The 26,479-nt window shown below is 40.6% G+C and overlaps 1 protein-coding gene across 4 annotated transcripts in view; it reads right to left on the bottom strand.

The window, feature by feature from the left end:
- The window catches only part of LOC120548537 (collagen alpha-1(XIX) chain-like), a 95,684-nt gene that overhangs the window by 40,965 nt on the left and 28,240 nt on the right, over positions 1-26,479 (bottom strand). For 3 of the 4 annotated variants that reach the window (XM_039784841.1, XM_039784843.1, XM_039784844.1), the window contains 6 exons: positions 22,332-22,403; positions 20,492-20,527; positions 18,741-18,770; positions 18,603-18,629; positions 18,027-18,071; positions 1,842-1,886 (listed from right to left, as the gene is read on the bottom strand). In XM_039784841.1, the coding sequence (XP_039640775.1) occupies positions 1,842-1,886; positions 18,027-18,071; positions 18,603-18,629; positions 18,741-18,770; positions 20,492-20,527; positions 22,332-22,403 (255 nt within the window). The remainder of the gene's footprint in view (positions 1-1,841; positions 1,887-18,026; positions 18,072-18,602; positions 18,630-18,740; positions 18,771-20,491; positions 20,528-22,331; positions 22,404-26,479) is intronic. The other variant, XM_039784842.1, reaches the window with a different exon arrangement.

The following is a 26,479-nucleotide window of genomic DNA, read 5'->3' as shown; positions in this document are numbered from 1 at the left end:
TGCCCCCTCCCACTGTCGTGCTGCCAACGGACAAGAGAGAGAGATGCCCTGGTGTGTGTTTTGAATAGATGATTTGCCCCTGAGATCTACCTCAGCAAAACAGGTGACTCATAAATGCCAATACCAGGGGATGGAGGCAAAGCTGGCACATGCTAAGGGTATCATCAGGACATTGCCATTTAGAAATGTCACACCTTCTCCATTCTGTCTTTCTTTTGTCCTACGACTTTGTATCCTACAATTTTATGAGTTATTAAGGAGGCAGTGGATACATTGAGTCATGCGGGAGAGGTTTAACAGTGAGTGGCTCAATTATTCTAAGATAATTGAACCTATTGAGCATAACGGTGATAGAAGCAGAACAGAATCTTTTTGGATTTCTGGGTGAAATAAAGTAAGACAAACCCTATGTCCTGATTGAATGAGTAATCAAGGCGATAGTGCATGAAAATAATTGGACACCCAAAGATACATGATGCTTAAACACTCCTGTTTGTCCTGACATCAGAGCAGTTAAGAGTCTGACAGACACACATCGTGGTGTTTGTGCCCTTTACTGTGTGGGTCACTACACAAACACACAAACAGTGTCTGGGATTGGTTTGGACGCCTGAGGAAAACACCATAATTCAAGGAGTCAATGGGCCTTATAGGCAGACTTGTCCTGCTCATCAATACAAGCATTCTCAAGAGCTACCTTAATATACTGCTTGTGGTTTTCTGCTAATAATATAGCCCGCTTGCAGCAGTATGGTGGTATGGGAGATGATTTTGAACAGATCAATACAGCCTAAGCACGGAATTAATGCAGTCTGCAGAGATGTTTCACCATGAAGAGTGTAATTGCTCTATTTAAGATGGACTTTGTATTGCATGTCTGTTGTGCTGATTGACTGTTTGCTTTAATATGCTTTTATAATTATGATGACTTTGAAACTTTTGTAATGTGTCCAATTGTAGCCAGGTCTCAACTTAAAAAAGACATTCTTGGTCAAATAAAGTTAAATTGATATTGATTTTGAATGGTAGAAAAACTAGAAAATAACATATTAGGGATGGGCATTGCAAATTGGCCTAGGCTATAAATGCTGTGCTGTGTGGCTTTTGTTTATGCCACATACTTGTCCCTATACAAATAAACATTAAAGGTCCCATGGCATGAAAATTTCACTTTATGAGGTTTAACATTAATATGCGTTCCCCCAGCCTGCCTTTGGTCCCCAATTGGCTTAAAATGGTGATAGGTGTAAACCGAGCCCTGGATATCCTGCTCTGCCTTGAAATGAAAGCTCAGATGAGCTGTTCTGGAATCTTGCTCCTTATGAGGTCATAACAAGCGAGGTTACCTCCCCTTTCTCGGCTTTGCCCGCCCAGAGAATTTGGCCAACCCATGAGAGAGAGACATCATGGCTTTCAAACGAGAAAAGTGGCAGTTGGTCAAGGCCACACCCCCACCCTCCACCTTGCCCCACCCTCTCTCCTCCTCAATAGCTAGAGACACAAAAATGGCACATCATAAGGAAAGCTCATTGTGGGACTGGCTCTAGTGGCTGTAATTCTGCACCAAAGCTGAATTTCGGGAAAGAGACTTCAGATACAGTATTAGGGGGCCACTAAGGTCTATATAAAAGGATCCAAAGAGCACCATGTCATGGGACCTTTAAATAAATACTGTTCAAAGTGCTACTGTATCGTACTGTCAGAGCTAAGCTTTCGGGGTTCGTCATTTGGTCAATGAAATCACTCCAGACATGTATAGCAGGTAATTATTCCTTCCTTTGTGTGTGTGTGTGTGTGTGTGTGTGTGTGTGTGTGTGTGTGTGTTACTGTATATCACTTACAGGCAGGCCTCTGAGTCCAGGCTCCCCAGTCTTTCCTCTCCGTCCCTAAGAAAGACACAAGAAGAAAGAAAAAAAAAAAAAAAGATGAGTGAGTGAAGATGCTACAACAGGTGTGGCTGGGCATACGTGCTGCCAGCAATTAAGGCTCGACAGCAACTCCTGTCGCAGTCTCTAATTTGCTTTTAATTAACAACAAGAAAACAGCTTAATTGCTGCACCCTGTGTGGCCCCGTAGTCTTTGTTCCCTCCTCTGGTTTACTGCCTCCTTTCCAGCTGTGTGAGTCCCTCGGTGCATCAATCAACCCAAGGAGCAGATACAGCAGCAAACAGGCCAAGCCAGCTAGTGCTGTCCAGCATTGCAAAACGAGGTCAGAAGGATTCAACCGTTTTTTAACCATTTTTGCTTGCTTTAAGGCTAATTTTTTTTATTTATTTTTTTTGACATTTTGTGAATTGCAAAAGGCCTTCATGCTTGAAAGTCTGCAAATCTTGAAAAGCTGACATCTTAATGAGATGTAATGCTATCCAAACCAAACCAAAGTTGGTATAATTTACATCAAGAGGGTTTATGTCCTTGTGAGAAAAGAGGATAAAGCTCTGTGGATATCCTTACAGCTATCCTATAAACTGGCAGAGAATCACTGACTCTGTGTTATAAAGAGTGCCTGGAATTAGCTGGCTTTCACACACACACACACACACACACACACACACACACACACACACACACACACACACACACACACACACACACACACACACACACACACACACACACAAGACAGATGTAAAATCAACTCAATTAGAAGATGGTAATACTCTGGCCAATATCAATTCACTGTGCAGCAGTGTAATCAACGGCAGAAGTATGAGACAATGCAGATATCTGTTTTACAGCTACACATGATTACCTCTTTCTAATAGGAGTTTCATCATCTGACACAATTGCTATATTGAAACAGTGTATCTCTCTCTGTGTCAGTATGGTGGGTGACACAAAAAAACCAATTCTCTCCTCCACCAAGTTAGTGGTGGTGTAGATCTGTTGAGAAGGAAGGATCACTGGCTGCTGAAAGAACTACAAAGCAACGCACACGAATCTTTCCTTCTGACACTCTATGCAGACTTTGATTAACTGGGTCGAATTAAGGAAGGAACTTCACTGAGAGCGACGGCTTTTAATCATCTATTTACATGTGCACTCATGCTTCACGTGCTGTGTGTGTTTCTCTGTTTGTACTGCATTTCAGGGATTAAGGACTAATGAAAACAGGAGAAGCCAAGGTATAGTACAGTAAATATTAACCTTAATGATGACACAGTGGAACCACTGTGTGCCTCCTTTTGGGAATTGCACACTTTCCTCTGTTCATGCTTTTTTGATGTTATAAACAAAGGCTTGCTTGGCCAGTGCTTTTTGATCATCTGTGTTAATGTAGCTTTGAGGCTACATCTGCTTTAATGTGAGCATGAATGAGTGGTTTCTCACAAACAAAGACAGTGTTTTGGTGAGGGTGAATGGTGGTATTATTTTTTTCTCTTTCATTGACAATAGGTTGACGCTGAATCATTGAATCATTGCTACGTTTGCAAAAAGTTCACACTGTTTGTTCCATCATCGTCCCCCTTTGCTGCCCTTTCTCCCCTGAACTCGACAACAAAAGCAGATTACAAAGATAAGTAATTCAGCTGATGTATATATCATATGCTATTATTCCAAGCAGGTCATGAATTATGCAGTTTTCAAAAATATTTCTCCACATTTGCCCTTAAACCTCTTTTAACACCAAAGTGCATACTAATTTTATGTCCATGTATTTGCATATTATCATCAAAACAAACAGTGGTACGCTAGATCTCAGTTTTCAACGAATAAAGATTGAAAAACTAAATGACGACCCCATATTTTCAATTTTAGGCCTGAAGCTTACTTGCAGTTACCTACAAGTTGTACATTGGTTCTTCATAATGTGATGTGATTTTGCTTCTGATTTTATTTCCACATGTGAAACCCCCATTTGGGAAAGATGTTCTAATGTTTAAATAAATGCAATTCTGTCATATATTGTGCTCACAATAGGAAATACTAACATATTTTATTTTTTAATGACTGCCTTTATTACATATAAAATATTCACACAGCATAGCTATGTGTAGCTCAGTGTAGATAAACTTGGTTGGGGGTGTCGATGTTAGAAGTCCATGTCAGTTTTTTTTTCTTCTTTGATAAAATACTCATTTAATATTCATAAACACCAACAGCTCAGACAATCATTTCCACTATAAAGCAATCCATTTAAAAGACTACAACAGGTGACCTTGTGGTTTGACTGACACTGGTTAGCACGCCATCCCCAACAAATCTGTGCACAGTGACAAGAAATAATTAGTCCAGGGCACAGCTGTCATCACCGTTTGCACTTATTTGACACTCCAAACTGAAACACCTGCCAGTGACACAGCCAGATAACTGCCTGTGAAGGGACGTACTGGCGCTGCAACACTGAGATAATCAAGATGCAAGAACCGCCGTAGTGCCCATGAGCACCCAAGTTCAGCCTTTAGCACAACTGTGTGAAATGTTTTCAGAGTAGAAACTCAGGGTTTTAAGTTAAATCCTGACATTTCAATGATTTGATAAATTCTAAATGTCATGTTTGGACGTCCTAGACTTTTGTAAAAGTGAGACTACAGGGATACTCTGACATCTGGAATTGAGGTCATTTTATAATCACGTTTAGTCAGGTTAGAGATTTCTTTCTTCAGTTGCTTTAAACTGTTTGTTGGTGTGTTGACATTGCAGAGAACAAGGAATGCTTCTGGCCACAAGCTAAAAAACTTTAGTACCAGTAATTGTATATCCATTTGTATAAGTGGAGAGTGTTAACACTCTCAACATTTACATTCATTGTAGAACTATCAGGGAAAAACCATTCTATCATATATTCAGCTTTTACAACAGTTAATCATGCTTTCCTGAATAATATACACTGTTTAAATCTAAACTATTTTATATTATTGAACGTCCTTTACATTCAAGCCATTGCCAAATGAGTTGATACAAAGCTAATTAAGCCTATTAGCTCCAAACAACTCTCTCTGTATTGGTCAGTGTGGCTATGTTAGGAAATAGTGTAGTCCGTTGATTTGAGCATGCAGAAGCTGTGAAGTGAAGATAATACCTCTTGTGAAGAGTTCATCATGTTTTTTTTAATCCTCCGTGTCCTCATTGGCTACTAGCAACTGTGTGGGGGGTGCACGTGATCACAGAAGTTTTGCCTATTGTTGTTTTTTTTGTTCACTGTTTTCCCGGTGAAGGAGGCAGACACAACACCACAAGCAAGTGTCAGAGGTAAACTGCAGTCCAAAGCAGTCTCTAGGCAACAAGGATGAACAGGAAACTGAAGCTGAGGATTTTGACTTCAAAAATGAAAAAAAGAAAGAAATATAGGATGTGAAAAACATGAGAAATGTGTGACAACAAAACAAAAATATGTTTTTCTTGGTGTACAAGGATTTTAGGGAGAGCAAAAGAGCGTCTACAGCTGGACTTGGATCATCATTAAAATGGCTATTCTACTCTGCCATAATCAAGTCATTTTTAAACTTAACACCACCTACAGTATGTGTGCCCTAATGCCATAGTAAAATATGTCACCATGATAATAACTGTAACTTGTACTGAACAGAGTGGCAAGCTTACAAAACCAGCCAGCAGTGTCTGTGAATCTTTCCTTTCAGCTAAACCAACCTTAAGTTTCTCATGTCCTTTTCGGTTTCTCAATCTCTCATTTATCTCTCCCTTTGTGTATAATATCATAACTCTACTCTCATCGTCTCATCTCATCCCTCTCTACTGTCTCCTGCTTTGCTCGTCATCTCTCCTTCCTTCTCCTGTCTCCTGTCACTCGTCCTGTTTCTCCCTCACCCAACTTCCAGTGCCTGTTGGATCACCCTGGCAATCTCTGTTGCTATGCAACGCTCAGTGTCCTATAAATTTGACAACATCCTAGTGGTTGATTATTATTTGAGCGCTGCAGTGTGAAGCCCTCCTTCAGGTCATTGCAGAAGATTAGAGGGAGGGAGAGATAGAGGAAGGCAAGGAAGGAAATGAGGGATGAGAGGGAGGGAAGGAGGTGGTGAAAGATGAAAGGATTGTGGAGGAGAGGAAAAGAGAGAGTCAGAGTTAAAGATGAACCGGCTTCTTGAGTAAATGAAAGATGGGCTGGCAAGACCAAACACATATTCACCAGCACTACTTATCTGTTCCACTCTAAAAACCTTCAAACCATATAACAGAAGTGTGAAAAGCACTCCACATTAACTACTAATTCAATAATGGTGCTAGTAAAGCAAGAGTGAGTACATGTTAGAGCTGAGGTAAGAAGGAGGCCTCAGTAGATTGACAGCGTATTTTCAACTCCCGACTTAATCCACATGGATCCCAGCCTCGACTGGCTTCAGCTCTGCTATGAGTTGTAAAGTGTAAAAGGAAAGCACAGACATGGGGCCAGGCTCAGTCCTGCAACACAAGCCCCAATCTGAGAGCAAAGTCAACAGTGACAGTGACACACAGCAAAGGCACTCATTTATGATGACTCCATAATCCTTATCCCAAATGTCAACATGTTTTCATATGCCTGTCTGACTACCCATACTGGGATAACACAGTGGCGTAAAATGGAGAGGGCAAAATGTGCCGCATGTTTAGCAATAAATCAGATATACCATCAAAAAGCCACATAATCCACCTGACAAATGCCCCTGTCAAGAGAGGTCAGTAGATAAGCTGCAGGTAGCCTTCTGAAATGATCACCACAGAGGACCAAACTCCAACCTGACACACAGCACAGAGGGATAATATTTCTTTTATATGCAGGGACAGCTATCAGCGGGTAAATCAATTTGAACTAATGTTAACATTCCAGGTTTAATCTTATTTCAAACACAATATATTTTGGATTTTGGATTTTTGCTAATTTGTCTTTCTATGTGAAAAAAAAGATAACTTCTAAAAGTGACTATGCCTTTTTCTTATTTCCATTCATCCTCTACTAAATTATAAATCAATTCTGTTCTTTTACTTCCAATTAGTTGTGTTGCAGGAGCCACAGTATGACAATTTTAGTGGGGGTTTAGACCTTGAAGTTTAGGAGAAAACGGCTTTTCCCTCTAAGTCACATATTGTACATATTGTAATCACTTATTCATCTAATTCACTTTTAACCAAATGTTACACGCAAGACACCTTGAACAGAAATCTTTGGTATACTGCTTTTCTTCTGCCTGTTTCAAATGTGACACAGAAGTTGTATGTCCTGAAGGGGAAACTACCTGACATTACCAAAGCCAAGTTGTTCTGCGACAACGTTCTGTGGCTCATGGGAGAGATGACCTTTTCTAGCCTGAAAAAACTCACATGCCACTCCCACTCTTTCTGCCTGAGCTGAGTCCTGTCCCCCTCTGGGGACATGTGCTCAGGCCACCTAAGCCTTTTGTCTAACTGAACTGCTGTACTGCGTTTAACTGAAAGTGACTATGTAGCTTATGAGCAGCTGTATTTGCTGGGAAAGCAAATTAGTACAAAACAGTGAAGATGATACACCCTCATAATATCCTCATGTCTTTTAACAAGTCACAGAACAAAGAGTAGATGGTATGAAGTTTTCTGTTATCTCTGTCACAAGGGGCCCTTTAGCAGTACAGCGATGGGACAAAGACAAAAACATCACCCTTCCACACCAGTGTTCAAAGGATTATTTGGACCATCCAAAAAATGGACACGGACATCCAAAAGTGTGAACTTGTGTAAAGTTGTTACACTCAAAAAAGACAAAAACACAGACAGACAAATGTGCACACGATGCATGCACACACACAAGAAAGAGAAAGTTTGCCACAACACTGTCACAATATTTATTCCCAAGTGAAAATGCTTGTCTGCCCCCGGCCTGTGAATGATGAAAAAAAAAGACGGAAACATTACAACCAGATGTACATTCCCTCATTCCATCGGTCAAACCTAGAGTCTCTTAGGAACACGTATTGTATCCAGATTCAGACAAGATACAGACAATTACTCACACTGCCAGCAAAAGCTAATTTATTCTGTAATTAATTCTGAAATGTCATCATCTCCCCTTTGCAAATATTTTCTGATTATTCATTTAAACATTTGCACAATGAACCATAAAAAAAAAATCAAAAACAACCCGGCATTAAGTATGCACAAGGATATCTAAAATACCAAGATTCTTCTTAAACCTTTCACATGTTCATCTCAACTACAGTATGTGTCTAATTATTAAGTAATATGTTGCAAATGAATATAAACATTACATACAGTCCAGCGTCACAGTTTCTTAAAAGGGAAAGTAGTTTTTTTTTCTCCAAACGAAAAGTTTGTGAAAATCTACAGTTAACTTGACGATGAGGTTAATGATGTGTCTATTTCTCTATTTTATAAGAGAATAACTATCTAACTATCTAGGCACATACTCAGCTTTTTCTACATGCATACTGTAATATTTTCTCACACATACACTACAGCTGCTTCTGGGCGTTAGCTTCAAAATATCAAGCTAAGTATCAGTTGGAGAACCGGACAAATATTCAGTGAATTCACACCAACTGTGAGGCTTGATATGCTGCAGTTGACAGAATTCTCACCAAAGCCCTTTTCACTGTCACATCAGCCATTAACGCTTCTGAGGTAAATATTGATTATAAGGCCTGCTTGAAATGTCAAAAAACACACTTCCAAGACCGCTGTCTCACCTGCTTCTGATTAAGGATCCAATTAGAGACAGACAGTGCAAATTCCCTACTTGTGACTGTCCTCGCTGGATGCCATCTTAGGACACTGCACAAGCTAAAAAAAAAAAAAGCCTGGGCACTGAAGCTTGCAGAGATCCCTTGCACTTGGTAAAAGCCTCAATAAAATAGGATTTGTTCCAGTTGTTTACTGAGGGTTAAGAGGAGCGGCCGGGGCAGGAAGAGAACGGCAAAGCCGACAGCTGCCTGGCAGGGGCTCAAATGCAGCTTAGCATTTTTCACCATTCTGACTGGCACACAATGCTCTCTTTAACTTGCAGCCATCTAAATATTCAGGGACGTATAAAGAGATGGCTGACACTGCAGCCGACTTAAGACACAGCTCAGCTGGCCAAGATTGCACCTATAGTCTCTTGGCTAAAGCTTTCCATGAAGGCTTTCCTCACAGAGACTCAATCGTAGAGCCCATGTGACTAAATGGTGATTTGTACTTGTGCCACTAGATGGCAAACTAGCTTCATCACAAATGTTGTACACGGTAGGGGACAGAGCCAATGAGGAGACTGTACACTCTCTATGAGAGAGGATAGATGTCCTCAATGCATGAATGTATGATGTGTGTTGGGTAACATTCCTAATTAGGCAGTCTGGCAATTAGGCACTGAATACCATAAAGGAGATTTTTTATGAAGAGGGCTTACAACGATGAGAGAAGAAGGAAATAGACCAGAGCAAGAAGCTGTATGAGAGCGAAAGAGGGGGACAATAATTTTGAAAATATTTTCATTTTATGGCTCTTTTCAAGTGCCACACAATACAAGGGGACACAGGTGGTGTTACAAGGGTACCCAGTCATAGAACGCAGCACATAATTGGGTAAAAAACCCATTATAGAGCTACTTCAGCAAACACCAAACTCCTCACTGCCACACAGTATGCAAACACAGCCAAAGGCAAACACAGGAAATGCAGACAGTGGATGTCTGTGGAAAACTAAGCCAAGGCAATCCCGAGGGAGCCTCACAACAGCTCTTTACAACAGCCACGTCTCTACCACGTCTTCACGGATGAGTTTTAAGAGCTCATTGATTTTAACAACTCCTAAGGAGAGGAAAGAGGGCTGACGATATTATCTGAATTTGCATTTTTATGTGGTGAAAATGATAAATCTATATTATACTATGAGCTCAATCCCCACCTATCAGCTGTGTCTGTGCAGTGTTTCCATGCGAGCTGGGTGCCTATTGCATTGGCTCCTCACTAGGCCGGCATAGCCTCTTGAATGTTCTCATCTCCTAATGGATGCTGTTATTAGTCTTGGCTCTCAGAAATTTCACAGTCTCATCTGGACTTTTGGCTGTATTATTCATCCGGAGCAGATTGCTCCCATCCTATGTTTACAGATACTGAGTGTTTCATTAATGCATTATCCAACAAGTGAATAGGAGAGGCTGAAAATCTACTTTGAATAAAGCCTGGTTCATTTTACAAACCAAATATTTGAGGTCAGAGAGAGAATACACTGTGCAAAGATCCACAGGGTGCTTACTCTGGGTACTGTTAGTAGCCCTGGGCGAGTCTTGTGCTTCATATCACTCACCACACATAACAGATTACACTAAGGTCCCACACACAACCATCTGTACAATATCAGGCCACTGTAAATGCGCTGCTCCCTGGCATGCCATTTAAGTGGACACAGATGAATGTATCTAAATTGGTTGCGGGCAGAATGAGAGTGTGAAGAATCAAAATATGGATGGCAGACTGTAGCAGTTGATGCAGCCTCCCACTACCACGCCTCTGTGTTCTGCAGTGTTCAGGGCTACATCTCCTGCCTGTCCAGCCCCCCTGCACTCTGAGCTCTCCTCTCTCCCCCTTGGCCGAGGAAACAGCAGACAGTGACAGAGCTTACTCGGGGCATGCTTCAATCCAAGCATCATGGATCCAAAATGCCCTTTTAAAGGTATTTACATTCAAAGCATTTCTCAAACGCTGTCTCCTCCTTAAACAGACCTAAAATGCCAGGAGAGTGTCTTTGTATATTACTAGACTGTTTGGAGCCAAAGAAATCCCATTGTTTGGATGACTGAAGCCATGGTGTTGGCCGCAGTACCTAGAACAGTCACAGGGGCCAGTCACCTCTTGTCCACTGACATACCTCAATGAGTCGTGAGAATTCGTTTCAGCAGACCCTTCCTGACACACGACACTCCATTAGTGTTGCTATGACCTGGCAGACATTGACACAACATTTGAAAATGTTGGCAAGGTATAAGACACAGGCCAAGAGGATGCCAGGCCCTGATGAATTCTGACACTCGAGCAGCAAGGACACGTATATTGCTTGCAGTGTCCCTGTTGTGTGGTATAACTCTGTCTCCTGAGAAAGTGGCGAGGTTGTAGATGTATGAATGAGGGCCGTGCCCTGGCCAACTATAGCAAGCCTATCTAATGCTCAGAGGATGTATTGACCTACATTACCCCGTTGAACATCAGCTTTTACATGTATAAATACACAAATCAGCTTACACACACACACACACACACACACACACAATATATACACGCGGTGACTATTAAAGCTAATGAACAATGTGCGATCAAAGTGGCCCTCTCAAAGTCTTGCCCCCTTTATTCGTCCCTGTAATTAATTGGCCAATTAATGTGTGTTTATTCTGGACACCCATGGATGTAGCCATACCGGGGCGCTCTGGGAGAGATGAGAGTCAGACAGATAAATCAAAGCTCTGTGCATCTGTCCTTGCATGTGCCAAACGCTTCCCCCTGTAACACTCCTCTATCCCAACTGGGCCTACATGTAAGACCTTTTCATACCCAATCAGGTCAAATCTTTGTTCCATCCTCCGTCCCAATGCACTTGACATTGACAAGATTAATTGCCTTGTGCACTGGGCAAATGTGCTACCTCCTGGTGTAATACAGGTGTCAGAAACGTGGCTCTCTGGATTTCCTCAAAATGAATTTGGACAGAGAGAAGAATAACCTAATCCATTTTGTTTAACAAGGGGTTAACGAATGCTCCCCCTGCTTGTAAAATCGCACAGGGTGTAAATCTTGCCATAAAATCTCAGCTGTGAGCCCTGCAGACCTGTAAATTCTTCTCTCTGTGTTACTCTTGCCATTGAGAACAGGTCAGGCCAAAACTGTAACTACATATGTTCATCACGCCACTGTATTTAAACACTGCTTTAAAGACATAGACCATCAATATGGTCATCAATTGTGTTGCAATGGTTAAATATACCATTGCTTTATAGGTGGTATGTGTGGGTATGCAGTAGTATATGTTAATTGAGTTATACTGAATTTAACAGACATAAATGTGAATGTGTACATATGGGATATACTGTATTTCACTACAGTTTGTAACTATTCTTAAATTGCTTTCTGCAATTTACCACAAAATGACTAAAGATAAGCCAAATGTGTCAAGGTAAAAAAGTAGCCTCAATTAAATGTACAGAACATTTACTTTTAGCCATGATTTATAATTTATTTATCTTGAATGTAAAATATATCAATGTGAAAGTATTTTAAACAGATCAGTGGCATATCAGATCAAACCTGACTAAAGGCATTTGGGATAATTGAATTTACCATATCATTATAGCTGTGTACTGAGCAGGACAACAAGAAGCATGGCTCCGGTCAAATAGCTGCTGTAATTTCATGCATTTAGTGTATCACCCAAATCAGCAGCCTCCCGTGGAGATCTTCTGGCAGGAAGGCTGGTATTCTCACCAGGGACTCGTTACTTAATAATCTCGCCCTGCGGGTGCTCTGGTAGAGGTCAACAGTCTGTTACAGTTGCATCACTGTTCATGTCTGCCTCCACCTATGGAGCAGGAAACCGCTGCCAAATGTCCCAGTCCCCACACGCAATCATGACTCAAAACCCCTCTTTTTTTTTTTTCCTTTTCTTTCCTTTTTTTTTTTCAAAAAAAAAAAAAAAATAACAAAAAAAACCGGAGCCAAGTCCATCAGATATTAATATGAATATTATATATACTATGGTAGCTCAATTATCTAAAAAAAAAAAACATTTGCTCGGCCCTGTAGAGGAGAGGCATCTAAATTCCAGTTAGAGCATGCATTTGGTTTTCAGAGAACGGCATATTTTTTCATACCAAATTAGGTTAAATGACAAAAGCTATTTACTGTGAAATGATAGATACATTTTGTTTTAAAGAAGATGAATGTTATTGTATCTAATCTGACAGTAATGTTTTGACCTGCATTATGCCATCCAGTAGAGAGTACCAGTAGGATATGGGTGCCCTGTTAAAAGGATTCCTTGCTCCATGGCGATATTGTCCTCACACGTGTACATATTTAAACATGGTTGTACTGAGAGAAAATGACCAACAGTTTGGTAGGAGATAATAATGGCATAAGTGAAATTTTATATGATTGTTCCCTTATGGAAGAGGACATTCAACAACTAGTTTAAGCATCCAATAAAAAGATGACCTTTGAGACATGTGCTAGCACAAGTGTGAAGGAGCAAAGAATATGGAGAAAACTATGCCTGTGCCTTTGGTCAGGACTTATAGACAGCTGTCTCAGTCATTCAGCAAAGGGCTTGAATGGGAAATGTAAACACCACTATCACTTCCAACAGACAGCAATTACCTCCCTCTTCTTTGGAAATGTGGACCAGTCCAGTTGCCAAGCAAAGACAAGACAGGCAATCTTTTCTACTTTTTTGACAGATTGTAGCCATGCCACTTTAAAGTGCCCAGGCAGCTGCTGTTGATTTTCGTTACACTGCTTCAAATTTTCTTTGACACAAGTGAAGAACCGAAAGTGTGTCTGCACTACAATTACTGACGTGCATTGATCTAGGACTGTGCTATCAAATGATCTGAAGTGATGACAGCTGATGAATGTGATGTGACAGCAGTTGAGGTTTTGAGATGTAGACTTGTATTATTTTACAAATAGCCATATCTGCCATATAACTAGAGGATAATCTCTTTACTGAGAAACTGTCTTCAACAAGTGAACATCATGCTTACACCAAAGTTGTTCTCTGGTTTCATTCGACTTGCGGCTTAAGGATCTCATGGCTTACTGATATGTGCTTGTGGGGAAAACATAAAGCACACTGATATAAGGCTCCATACTGGTGCACTGGTCTACATTCAAATGATACAAAGGCATTAAAGACACTTTTAGAGGAACCTTTTGTGCCTGCATCTATTACATAGAGCTATCTTGTACTTTCAACTCTGTGAAAAACATTAGAATAAACTCTACATTCTAGTAACTATAATTCAAAAGTGAACAATAGATTTAAGAACAATGACTTGGGAATAAATAACTGATAATCTGTCAGACCCTGTAATTAGTGACCACGGTGGGTGTACAGCATAAAGCCTGAGAGTGGGAGCTGATTCAACATAGAATGAATAACCTGTTAGAGAAATCAAAGTGCTGCCATATCTCCGCTCCACTCTGTAATGTTTTTTTCAATAGCAATCAAATACTCTGGGTGGATTATTTTACCTGTGGTATTGGTGTGGCACACCATATCACTTAGTGAGAAAATGATTTCTCCCAGATTAAAAGTCTCTGTTTTAATGGCTTGTCCCTCCACAAGGTCATCTTGTGTGGCCTAGCTAGCAACTGTCTCCAAGCCTTTTCATTTTCATTGTGACTTTTGTTATCTCCTTGACATATGAGGCGAGCGTCTCATGTGGCACAGTGTCATCCACCCACATCCACAGCTGAGCTACGCAGATGACTATTTCTATGAGAAACAGGAGCCATTTAACAGGAGGGAGAGAGATACTAGAGACAATCGGAAAGCAGTCAATTGAGAATGTCACCTCGTACCTGAAGGTAAAGTCTTTGTAGCATCAAAGATGACAGAAATCTCACCTTATGCACAATAAAATACAACCGCATATTTATCACTGAGCTACAACTCACCAGTTATCAATCCATATAATTTGCCAATTGTGCCAAGCAGTTCATTCTTTAAGCCAAATAACTAAATAACCAACTCGACTTAAATAAATAAATCAGTAAGAGGATCTATACTGCATAATTAATTAGAAGAGAACACATCCTCTGTAGCAATTGCACTGTTTTGCTTCCTCAAAGGCTTGCTGGAGTTTCATCATGTCTACACTAGCACAGCTACAGTATGTCTAATAAGAACAAACACTGTGCAGCACATCTGTCAGACATCTGCATTTTCCAAAGCAGGACACAGGGATCCTTGATACAGTGGATGCACTCAGCTGATCTAAAATGCTCTGCATTCACATGAAAATAGTGCATCATATAGAGAGAATCTATTTCTAAGGCTTATGCATCAATGGTCCCAAAACATGTAATTAGATCAAATGCCTGTCCATGATGTATGACAACATCACATTGCTTCCATAGCAAACCAAGGGAATCCACATGGCATTTGTCAATGACTTATATTTAGCAAGGACTTCTTTTTCTATAGCTAATAAGGCTTAATGTGGTGTTAGGCATGGATTCAAACTCCAAAACCCACCTTGTAATGGGGGATTTCTTAAGGTGATTATTTATTAATCCACGGGAACCTACTGCCTTGCCCAGAGATGAACCCATGTCTGCACTGAACCCACTCACAACACAGTGCCAACTACCGAAGCAGAGTATGCTGGGAAGACTTGGCACGACATGAATAAACCAAGCTTGCCGTGGCGTTCCTGTTTATTTTGGCTTTCAGGAAGCAGTGTGCATTGACCAAGCGTAGATTTTCAGTCCTATTTTGAGCATGCAAAATTACGTCATTAGGTACTTTTGCTATGCTTTCTGCCATCAAATCCCACATCACTTTTGTATGCACACAATCCTTTATTATACAGTCCCTCGTATTTATATATTGATGACTGTCAGAAAGGCACTTCTTTGCAATGCCAGCTCTTTGTATGAGCATACCAAATAATTGGCTTACAAATGACTACACTGAAAACTATAACATTCCAAGGTTGTTCTCTTCAGCATGCACATCTTTCGCCTCCTGGGCCTGTATAGGACAGGGTCAGAATACAATGACAACATAGAGCTTAGTACATCACCACCTGATTAATATTTTGGCACACCACAGTTAGCGAGGGGGACATGTTTTTTGTTACTGGTGCTCCCCATCTTCTTTTTGATCTGCTGTAATGTGCCACTGAATTTAAAAGTCCTACTTTTTGCCTGTCATTCTGTGTCAATGCCATCCATAATAGATAAAACCAGGCCATTCACATAACTATTAATGGCAATGTGTAGGGGGGGGAATACATTCCCATAAATTCCTCAACATGGTTGGGCCCTTACTTCCACCCTGGCAAACTGGTCATCCATCGAGGTAATAAAATAAAACCAAAATTCTGTGAATGTTAGACATGGGGTCACAGAAGGGGCTGGGTGACTGCCCTTGAAATCCACTCTTGCATATGTTGCTTTAAACTTTTTAAACAGAGATAGATCGGTGCAAATGGCATCATTCCTCTTCTCCGCACTACAATGTCCTCCACATCTCCTTGAAGTAAATCTAAATGGCTTAGAGTGGTTGTGTTTTCCTCAACAATAAATTGAAGTAGACAGTGTGAGAGATGGTCTGGCTTGAATCTAAGGACTTGTGAAAGCTTTCCACTCCCAGCTATTCTTTGAAGGTTGTGAAGTGGTCAGTCTATGTCAAGATATTCTGCATCATTTGTACATCAGCTACGGCTCTTAGTGAAACCAGTAAGTTGCAAGCGTGGAGAAGTGTCACTAATTGGGTGAGAGCCTCCTGCTGTCTCAGCTGACCACTAGCTAGCCTCTGACAATGATATATGTCCACCTTCGTAAAAATAGGCTGTCAAACTGCAGAAACACAGATTGGTCAACAACATTGAGGCCACATGTGACTCGTAGAGCTAAAAATAAGCAGAAACCTTAGCACATTAACAGCCACCATGAAGTCAGCCAGTCATCAAAGAAAGGGTATTAATAGAACTTTGTCTTCAGCAACAACAACAGCAGAAAGTCTGAAATGGCTAGTTTAAAGCCAAGTGGTGCAAGAAATATTACGGGTATATAGGAAACCAAGAAGCCATAACATCAAACACAGAGTGACTTTCTATTCCTCAAAACCAATTATGATTGAAAGATTCATCATAAAACTGTTCCACAAGAAAAGCACACACCATAATTGATGCCTCTGACACTCCGTCCCTTTGGCGCTCCATCCCTAATTAAGTCAGGTTAGGTATGAAATAACACAGAACTAATGAAGTAGAGAGACAACAGCATCAAAAACACATCTGCACCAGACTCTGAGCTCACTTTTGTTGACCACGAATACCTTCCCTGAAAATGGATTACTTCATGCATTGTGGGGAATGATCCAATGAGAAAATGTACAACTGATGATAGGTCATAAATTGTTCATGTTACTGGAACAAGTTTTGAGTTTGAATGTATTCACACACACACACTGAAGGGTGGACTTCTTGAGATACTTGTGTCCAGATGTCTTGAGTATTATGCATCATCTCGGCTCTTGCTTAATCTGAAAAGAACATTTTCCTGACCTACTTATGGGTGCTCTACAGTTCAACCTGCTATATGTTTTATATTAGCCTCATGTTTTCTTCCCATTTTATGATCGTTCTCTGTAAGACAAACTGGAATTCTCAGTCGCATGGTGCCAGGCAAAGGTATTCACACTAAGTCTATTAAGCTGGACACAAAAGGACACTCTCTTCACCTGTCTACCTGTGAACACTGTCTTTTCAGCTGTGCTGTCAAGGAACAACAACAGTCATCAGCCCACCATAATGTTACACAGTTTACCCAATACTAATGTCAGAACACCATGAATTACAAGTACTTCTCAAAAGAAGTGGAATTTTGCAACCGTCCCACAGAGAATGTGAGTTATTTTTTATTTTATTTTTTTGACAAAGCTTTGAAGAGAGGCCCTCCTGAATTAACAGTATTAAATGTAGTAGTAAATTACCACCGTTATTACATTCAGAGGTGACAAATAAATACATGTGGGGTAATGTTTTCAATGATTTAGTCATGGACATTGTCTACCCCAAATCAAGCTGGCCTTTTAGGACAGTGAATACTGTCCACTGCAGTCACCCAGTGGGGCCTAACCATGTGTGCTGCCAGTCATAGTGTGAGTGTGTGTGTGTGACCCCTTGACCACGAAGCCCATTCATTATTGTCATACAACAAGCACACACACATCCCCTTCTCTCTTTGTAGGCCCAGCGCAATCCCTTTGCCACGCATCGTCTTCGCCTCCCCCCAAAACAACAACAGCCACTCAGCTGCTGTGTGGCCTTTCCCCAGGCCTTTCCTCAGTACAACCACTAGCCAGGCCACACAACTGGTGGACTGTTTCTGTTTACTCACCCTTTTGCCCTCTTTGCCTGGTTCTCCTGGCACCCCAGCCAATCCCTGTGGGAAAAGGACATGTATCATAGTGAATTGGGTGCTAGATTCATGTGGCATTACGGGGAGAGATTATGGCTTGTGTCTTGTAAAAACTGATGCAGACAGATGTTTGTGCCACATGTTTTCAGCAGACCAGTGAATAACTAGTGGGCTTATTTTCAGTGATAGAAAATGCAGCATTAGCTTAGTTAAAATTGCATGAATAGATAGGACTGAGTTTGCAGAGCTTCAGTTTCCATTCTTGCTCAGTTTCTAGATGACTTCTCCAGGATCCCCTTAATAGACAATTTTCAGCCTCGGTTAAGCAGAGCTTCATTCCATTATTCTACACAGTATCTTGATAAGGAACAATTAGTAAGTTAATCACGGTACGTTCTGAGTAGTGATTTTGTTTAGAAGTTCTTCTGAAAATATATACTCATGGTGCTTCAATAATTGCTAGTAGTTGATTGTTTGAGCACATAGTATGTGCAATTTGTCGACCGAGAAAAACTTGTGGGATATTATACTTAAATGTGATGAATAATTTGTTACCTTTTCTCCTTTGTCACCTGGAGGGCCCTGCATGTAGCAAATAAAGAGTTATGTTTACAAGAAAACAAAGACATCAAATCAAGAAGACAGAATGGTTACATATTTTCAGTGAAAACTATATTAACTTTGTTTAAGTACCTGATCTCCTTTGACGCACTCTTTGTCAGCCTTGGAATCAAACAAACAATCAAAAGCGTGACAGTCAGTACGAGAACACGACTCACATGATTCATATATATAGATGAACAATGTTTGCCAGTTACAGGCAAGAAACCCAGTTGGTCAGGAGGTAATTATCTTTGGCTGCGATGACCCGAAGACAAGTCAGGGCATAGCTATTACAACTCCCCAGACACCCTGCTGGCCACTGTCAGGAAAGGGCAGACAGAGTCATCTATCCACCAGGCCACAGAATGGACGCAAGGCCACATGCAACATCTCGGCTTTCCGAATAATTGGTGTCCTCTTTCAATTGGCATCCAAAAGTCAAATGCTGTTGACGTTTCTTGGAAACAGCTGCAAAAATGTACATTTACAACATATGTCTTGCACGTTAGTCAGAAGCCTCATGCAAAGAACAAACAACAAAAGATAAAAATAATTTAACAAGGAGGCTGACAGCCCTGAGATATTTGCAGCTGTATCTATAATAAAAAAGAGTGACAGCTCTGACCTGTGACACCTTTAATAACACATGCCTCAGTTCATGCAGTGCTTAAATCAACCATTCATGTACAATGGTACATCTTTTGTTGCCTTGTGAGCACAGAGTTTTGACCTTGGGTAACAAGAAATACAATGCAAATCTACTCAGCAGCAAGTCTACACTACTTTAGTAACTTCATCCCAACATTTTCTGCTTACATTAACCAGCCAATTTACTGGCACAATGTGAGAAAGTTTTGCTCAAAACTATGTTCACTTTACAGGGAAAGATTGCTATTTAGCTTGTCCTTGTAAAATTAGCATTGGAGAAAAGCTAAGGGATGGTGGCCGTGTTCTGTGGGTATTGTAGGCACTTTGGTGACATAAAAGGGGCAAGCCAGAAGCAGTGGGACACAGTTTTTGTGTCACTCCATAGCTGATTAAAACCAGCAGGCTGAGCCCCTCATGATGTGTACATAATTAGCTAACCACCCACAGTATACCTTTAATCTCCAGCAGCCGTCAACTCCCTGGCTACAATGCACTGAGAGTAAGTGTGTTTGCATCTGTCCACACATTCACTATATGTGTTGATAGGCAAAAATACAAGCATCTTCTAGTACATATATCTGTCTGCTGACAGCACAGGAATGAGCACATTTCTGGGTTATGTTCTCTGTCCTCTCGATTTTTACAAGACCACAGAAAAAAGCACTAGTACAACCAATCCAATTATAAGATCGAAATACATAAAGCATGGTGTAGTTCTTCTCGGGTGTCTGTAAATGTGAGAAGTCTGCAGGGACAGCCACCAAACCAATAAGTGCATGTCTCACCCATGTGGGATACAGCCAGCAACTACCTGTCAACCTCCCCCTCACCCTGAAGCTTGGAGCTCTACTCTTCTCTTCCTGGCTGCTCATCCCTGTCCTTTTTGGCCCGAGTAAGGATGCCCACTGAGTCCTGTCAATCTGTTCCTTGTTTGACCCATTCCCATGCGATGGTAACGTGACACAGAGACTGCTCACCTGAGTGCCTCACTTTCCATCTCTGTGGGCCAGATGTTTTAACACCGTGTGTAGCGCCTGGTCAGCCAAAAAGGCTGTGATACAGTATTTAGAAAGCTCAGGCCAGCCATTTCAGGTCACACCCGCGTGAGTAGATTTCGACATTTCTACTTCTTCTGAATGTCCTTATATATACAGATAGCATAATGAGATGTAAATGTAACAGTGTGAACTTACAGGCAGCCCCCGAGCTCCAGGAAGACCCACATCACCCTGCAAAAGAAGATAATAATTAGTAAAAAATAAATTAAAAAAACTCAGTCAATAACATCTTTATCATTCTGTGTGCAATGGAAATGGCTACAGCTAAATCAGCACAATATATTTTTTGACTTTTGAAGACTAGATCTTCAAAAGGCCAGCTATCATGTTTGTGATAAAAACTGAAGGTCAGGATTTTACTATTCATAGCAGTACTATGTCAATATACAGTATGCACCATGTGCTATAGAAGGCCATTAACTGGTATTTACAGTATGCCTTAAAATGAAGCCCGTCTGATGACTTTCAAACTGTCAGACAACTGGCAGGTGGGCTGGTGCTATTAAATGTGACAGGCCTTAAAATAACACAGCCGTACTATATCATGTAAAAGCTTTGCAGTATTAACAATGGACAGGTATGATAACATTGTTTGGTGACTGTGACATACAGGCAGTCACGAAAAGTCATATAAGGAAAGAAGTAGATGTCTTTTGACGCCAGCATAAACCAGTGTAAGCAATGATCTCACAAGCTTTTTACTGCCTCCTTGTCTTTTCAGATAAAACTCATGTATCACTGTCCAATATTTTTGCAGTTCTCTCCCCTTTTCACCACAATCCCAACAGTACTTTATAAAGCACCGAGTTGAAGATCAGTGGACTTTACATCTGGCAATACCCGTTTATCAGATGTGGATGAAAAAAAAGTGTTTGTAGTTCATATCCATTTTGTTGTCTAAATGAATGTCACAGCTAAAATATGCCTGCCATGGGATATGCAAGGGACTCATTACTTTATGCTTCCAAATCTGCCTCCCTCTGCCACTTTCAATACAAACAAACGTTCCCTCCACCCCCACCCTCCCATCCAGAAAATAGGATAAAATACACTCTGATTCTCTGTTGTCTTCACAGAAACACACAGACCTCATTATAACTTCAAGGCTGGCAGACAGAGCGTTACACCTACCATTATGTGGTGAGTTCCTCCAAAAGACAACAACAACAAATAAAGCCCCAATAAGGGAGGAAAAATGAAAGAGCGGGAGATATGGCAACTAATTACAGGAAAAAACATTTCATCTTATACATGGAAAATAATCCCACTGTGGGATGACAAGAAAAGAAAACTTGAAAAAAATATTTTCTGCATTGCAACAAGAGTTTATCTAATTCATGTCAGTGATGTCAGGGAACAGGATATAAAGGGGCTGCAGATAAGAACAAGGTTTTGCATCAAACTCCACTGCTGCACTTCGAGCTTGTCTTAAATCCCAGGCTTATGATAGCCTACTGCACAGGACATACCTGTTGGATTTCTAATACTTGGGACCAAATGTCAAATGTATTTTAAATCAAGAGACCCTGTGAGGAGTCACTAAACAAGAAGGCAATATTATGCAAACCACATTTTTACTGCAGGCTTTAGTCCCATAAAAACTGTTTAGAGAGGGCAAGATAAAGAGATTTTGTTGGGTATGTCCATTACAAACAGCTATCCCTATGAATATACAAAAACTCTGCAAATATAGTGAGTGGAAGATTTTCTCTCAGCCTGGATAAAAGCTACTCTATATGACCAACAATACGCTTTTGGTAAGTTATGATGGCAATAACAGTATTCTTTAGCTGGCCATGTTTGGAGTAGCAATCATAGCAGCACTTCAAACAGATGGGCAAACATGTTATTCAGACTGGGATTACAGCTCATGAAAGTCACGCAGATTTCCTGAAATATCTATTTTCCTTTAAAAAAGAATACAATGATGGTGTCATTTTGTCAGGGGGCCAGTCTGTATAGCAGACTCACTCACTTTGTTTCCTTTGGGACCAACTGGACCAACTGGACCAACTGGACCAAATGGCCCTGGGTCACCTTTCAGACCCTGGAAACAAAAAATATACAATATAAAAAAAATAACCCAACATGTGTTTTTGTATGTCACTATGTTGACACTCAGTATCTCATGCAGGTGTGAGATTCTCATGCCTGCCACAACCAGTCAATGAGAGAAGAGCAAGTAATGTCAATCATTAGACACTGCATGTACCAAAAGCCTGCTGAGAGATTTACAATCAGTGTTTTTACGATCGTCACACTTAGGTTTAGCAAGGACTGTGATTGTCATTGCTTTTACACCTTGAAGCAGAGAACCTGAGGGTGGAATTGAACTACACAAAATCGGGGCAAAGTCAAGCCTCTCGGTGGTGAAATGTGAAAGAGGAGGGACAGCTGAGATAAAGGGTGATAGCTGATGAATGAGACTTGACACATATTGACAGGCTAAATTTGCAGCGAATCTTGTTAGGTGTGACACATTTGGGCCAGTCGCAGCAACTCTTTAAAAATGGGTTTGGAGGGGGAGGTGAGGGGGTAACGGGAAAGATGGGAAATGTGAGCGGTCCAAGTCTGCAAAATGATTCAGAAATACAATAATTTGTCACGGTTAAATTTAGAGTTAGAAAGGCTATTAATAGTGAATTATATATCTGCAGAAGATGATTACCTACCTTTATCACATTAAGTCTGGCTCCATCAGAGACGTGACTAATTCATTGCCTACTCCCTGCAAGCCTCGTATTACACACTACCAATTCAGAGAACAGAAGCAATACTGGTGTAAAACAATTGCACCTATGGTAACAACAGCTAATATAAGTTGCCTATAAGGTACACTTAAGATGATATGACTGTGTCATGATTTGATACAGATTGTATTACTTAATGCGGGCCCTCAGCCCACGCACACTGTCAATAATAGAGCAGCTGTCTCTTAGTTGTACATGAGAGCCAGATTATTTATTTAAATTGACAGCCTAACCACTTTACTAGGGCAATCTGACACAAGGGGCTCTAGAAGCAAATTCTCCTGAGTTATTACCAGTAGCACAAACGAAGGAGCATCAGAGCACAAGGCTCATCTGATAACAAGGACGTAAACAACTTTGGGTTCTGTCGACTATGGAAGAGTATTTGATTCATCTTGTAAGAATTTCGCCAGCATTTTTGTAATGAGATCTTGTCTCGTTGTGTTGTAAAGCCTCTTGTAATATAAACACATTTTGTTGGCTGACAGTTGTTCCCATTCATAGCTTTCTGTTTATGAGTAAAGCGCAAATTCAAACACACACATTATTTTATTATTTATTATTACATTACTACACATTATTCACTCCAGCCATATAGAATGACATACTTTAGCATCATCTTTTAAAGTATGCTTAGTCCAGGGACCTGCAAAAAACTGACCACTCGTAAAACTCCAAAACACAGGGAATTCAATAAATCTAAGCTTAAATTAGTGGGTGTTATTTTACATTGGTTAAAATAAAGCCCTGAAGCATCCTAAAAAAACATGTTCTGCCTAGAACTGACATATTTAAGTTAGAATGACTTACTCATATGATTACTATATGGGTTTAAAAAAAAGAAATCAAAAATATGAGGTTTTTATGTTGCCCTCCGCCACATACTCTCCCGCAGACTGCAGACACAAGACAATATGTTTACAGAGGAGTTGACAGAGGACTACCATAATTCAAACTGAACAGCTGGAATTAACTTGTGCATGGTGGTGAGTTATTTTCCCCATTGCACATATCCTTATCAGAAACCAAATTCAGGTCAGTCTGAAGCTCAGTCAGTCAAAAATGTCACTCTTTCATCCTTTGTTGAATGATAAGTTGCTCAACTTGTTTTACAGTCTGCAACTGCTGTGGCTTATATGTATGCCACTGATAAATATTTGGGTGAGGCTATTTGTACCCCTGGTACAATTAGCAGTGTATGCTAGTCGTATCCTGGTGCAATTAGAAGTGCTATTCGTACCCTGGTGCAATTAGAAATAAATGCTATTCGTACCCCACCGGTGCACACAGCAATGTGTTCTAATAATACCCCTCTGGTACAAATATGAATGTATGCTATTTGCACCCATGTGCATTTACAGTACCTTGGCATATATTTACACACAGTTATCCATACTACTCATGTATTACAACTTTTTGGAATATTATAGTTATATATAGGTAGGGGAAGATTGATGAATATTCATTAGGGAACTCATCACTGATTGGCTCGCCCTGACATTCTTACCCTAACCATAACCAATCCCACTCGTCTTGCCTAAACCTAACCAACCCAACCAGAGCAGGCAACGAGTACTAGCCATTCAGGGATGAGTTCCCTAATGAATATTCATGAGTCTTCCCCTACCACACTGCCACAAAAATGTTGCGTTCGCAGGCTCTGACTTGCGCAATGACATGCAAATTATCCAATCCAAAAAGTAAGATTGCCTTACCAGGGAATCAAACTCCAGACTCCCAAGCCAGAGCTCAGCATTCTAACCACTCACCTAGCAGCTCTTACAGAATGTTGTACAACTGTTTACCACTAGGTGTCTTCACCTCGGTTGCTAGGTAACCATATTTTATACAAAAAATAGGTACTAACTAACAAACTAACGGTTTTATGCTTTCACTGAAGACAGAAAGCGCAACTGTAGTATCCATTTTCTGCTAGAAATTCGATTGTTATAAACTTTAGAGACAAAACTTTCCTAATATGCCAGTTTCTGCTGTCATGGAAGATGAACGGCCGACATGATTTCAGTGCACGTGTTGTTACGTCACAGGGTGGGAATAACTCAGCTGTGTGGCCGAGGCTATTCGTACCAGGGGTGCAAATAGACACTCTGTAAATATTTTAATCACAACATTCAACAAAGTGGTTTTACATAAAAAGATTTGTAATTTATCTAGTTTTCCAAATACTAGCAATGTACTCTCTCAACTTATGCTGAGTGATGCTAATGTTCCCATTTGTGCTTGTGGTTGTTAATTTAGTATGATAAACGATGCCAAAGGGGAAAAAAAAGGTTTTGTGTAACTGTGTGATTATTCAGATAATTCCAGGGCTGCAGTATTGTCAGCGATAGGACCTGTGGAACTTCTCAGTACAACTTCTCAGATTTGCAAATTTTGCATCTAATCTTACTCAGGGACATACAGAATAAACACAGACATGTTTTTGCTCTAATTGTCTATTTTTCCTAAAGCCAATAGCCTACTATAAACCATGTTTTCTGAATTAATTCAGAGTTGGTGCTTTGAATATGTTCACTGTATTTTAGGGTATTTAGTATTATTATATATATATATATATATATATATATATATATATATATATATATATATACTGTATACACACACACACGTATACACTTACAAGTATCTGTGGATACACCTGGACAATAAACTGGACTGGTCAGCCAACACGGATGCACTCTACAAGAAAAGGCAGAGCCAGCTGTACTTCCTGAGGAGGCTGTGGTCCTTTAATGTCTGCAGCAAACTCTTCTGAATGTTTTACCAGTCTGTTGTTGCCAGCGTCCTCTTCTATGCTGTGGTATGCTGGGGAGGAAGCACTAAGAAGAGGGATGCTGGGCGACTGGACAGACTGGTAAGGAAAGCTGGCTCTGTCGTGGGCGCTGAACTGGAGTGCATCACTTCAATATCAGATAAAAGGACCCTGAACAAACTGCTCAACATTTTGGACAATGACTGTCCATCCACTCCACAGCACTATCACAAAGCAGAAGAGCATGATCAGCTCAAGACTACGCATACTGCCATGCACTGAGAAAGTAATTTGTCCACAGGGCCATACAACTCTACAATGCTTCACAAAAAGGAAGAGGAGAGATAGACCTCTCTGCATAGTCTGTCTGCCTCTCCTCCCTCTCCACCACTTCCACTACCTCCTGTAACAACAGTTATGTACTGACTGTCCACTGGCCCACTGTTTACTGCTTACACTGTTTACTGGCTATATTAGCCCATATGCACATCCCCTCCCTCCCTCCTTCCCCCAGCCTGGACCGAGGTCTGACTTAATACTTGAAAAATGGCTGTAATCCTATTACTTCAAACCTCTAATATTGACTGTTGATTTGTGTAT

This window comes from Perca fluviatilis, chromosome 19, assembly GCF_010015445.1.
Source record: "Perca fluviatilis chromosome 19, GENO_Pfluv_1.0, whole genome shotgun sequence".
Lineage (NCBI taxonomy): Eukaryota > Metazoa > Chordata > Actinopteri > Perciformes > Percidae > Perca > Perca fluviatilis.
This window is presented reverse-complemented; position numbering and strand designations above follow the sequence as displayed.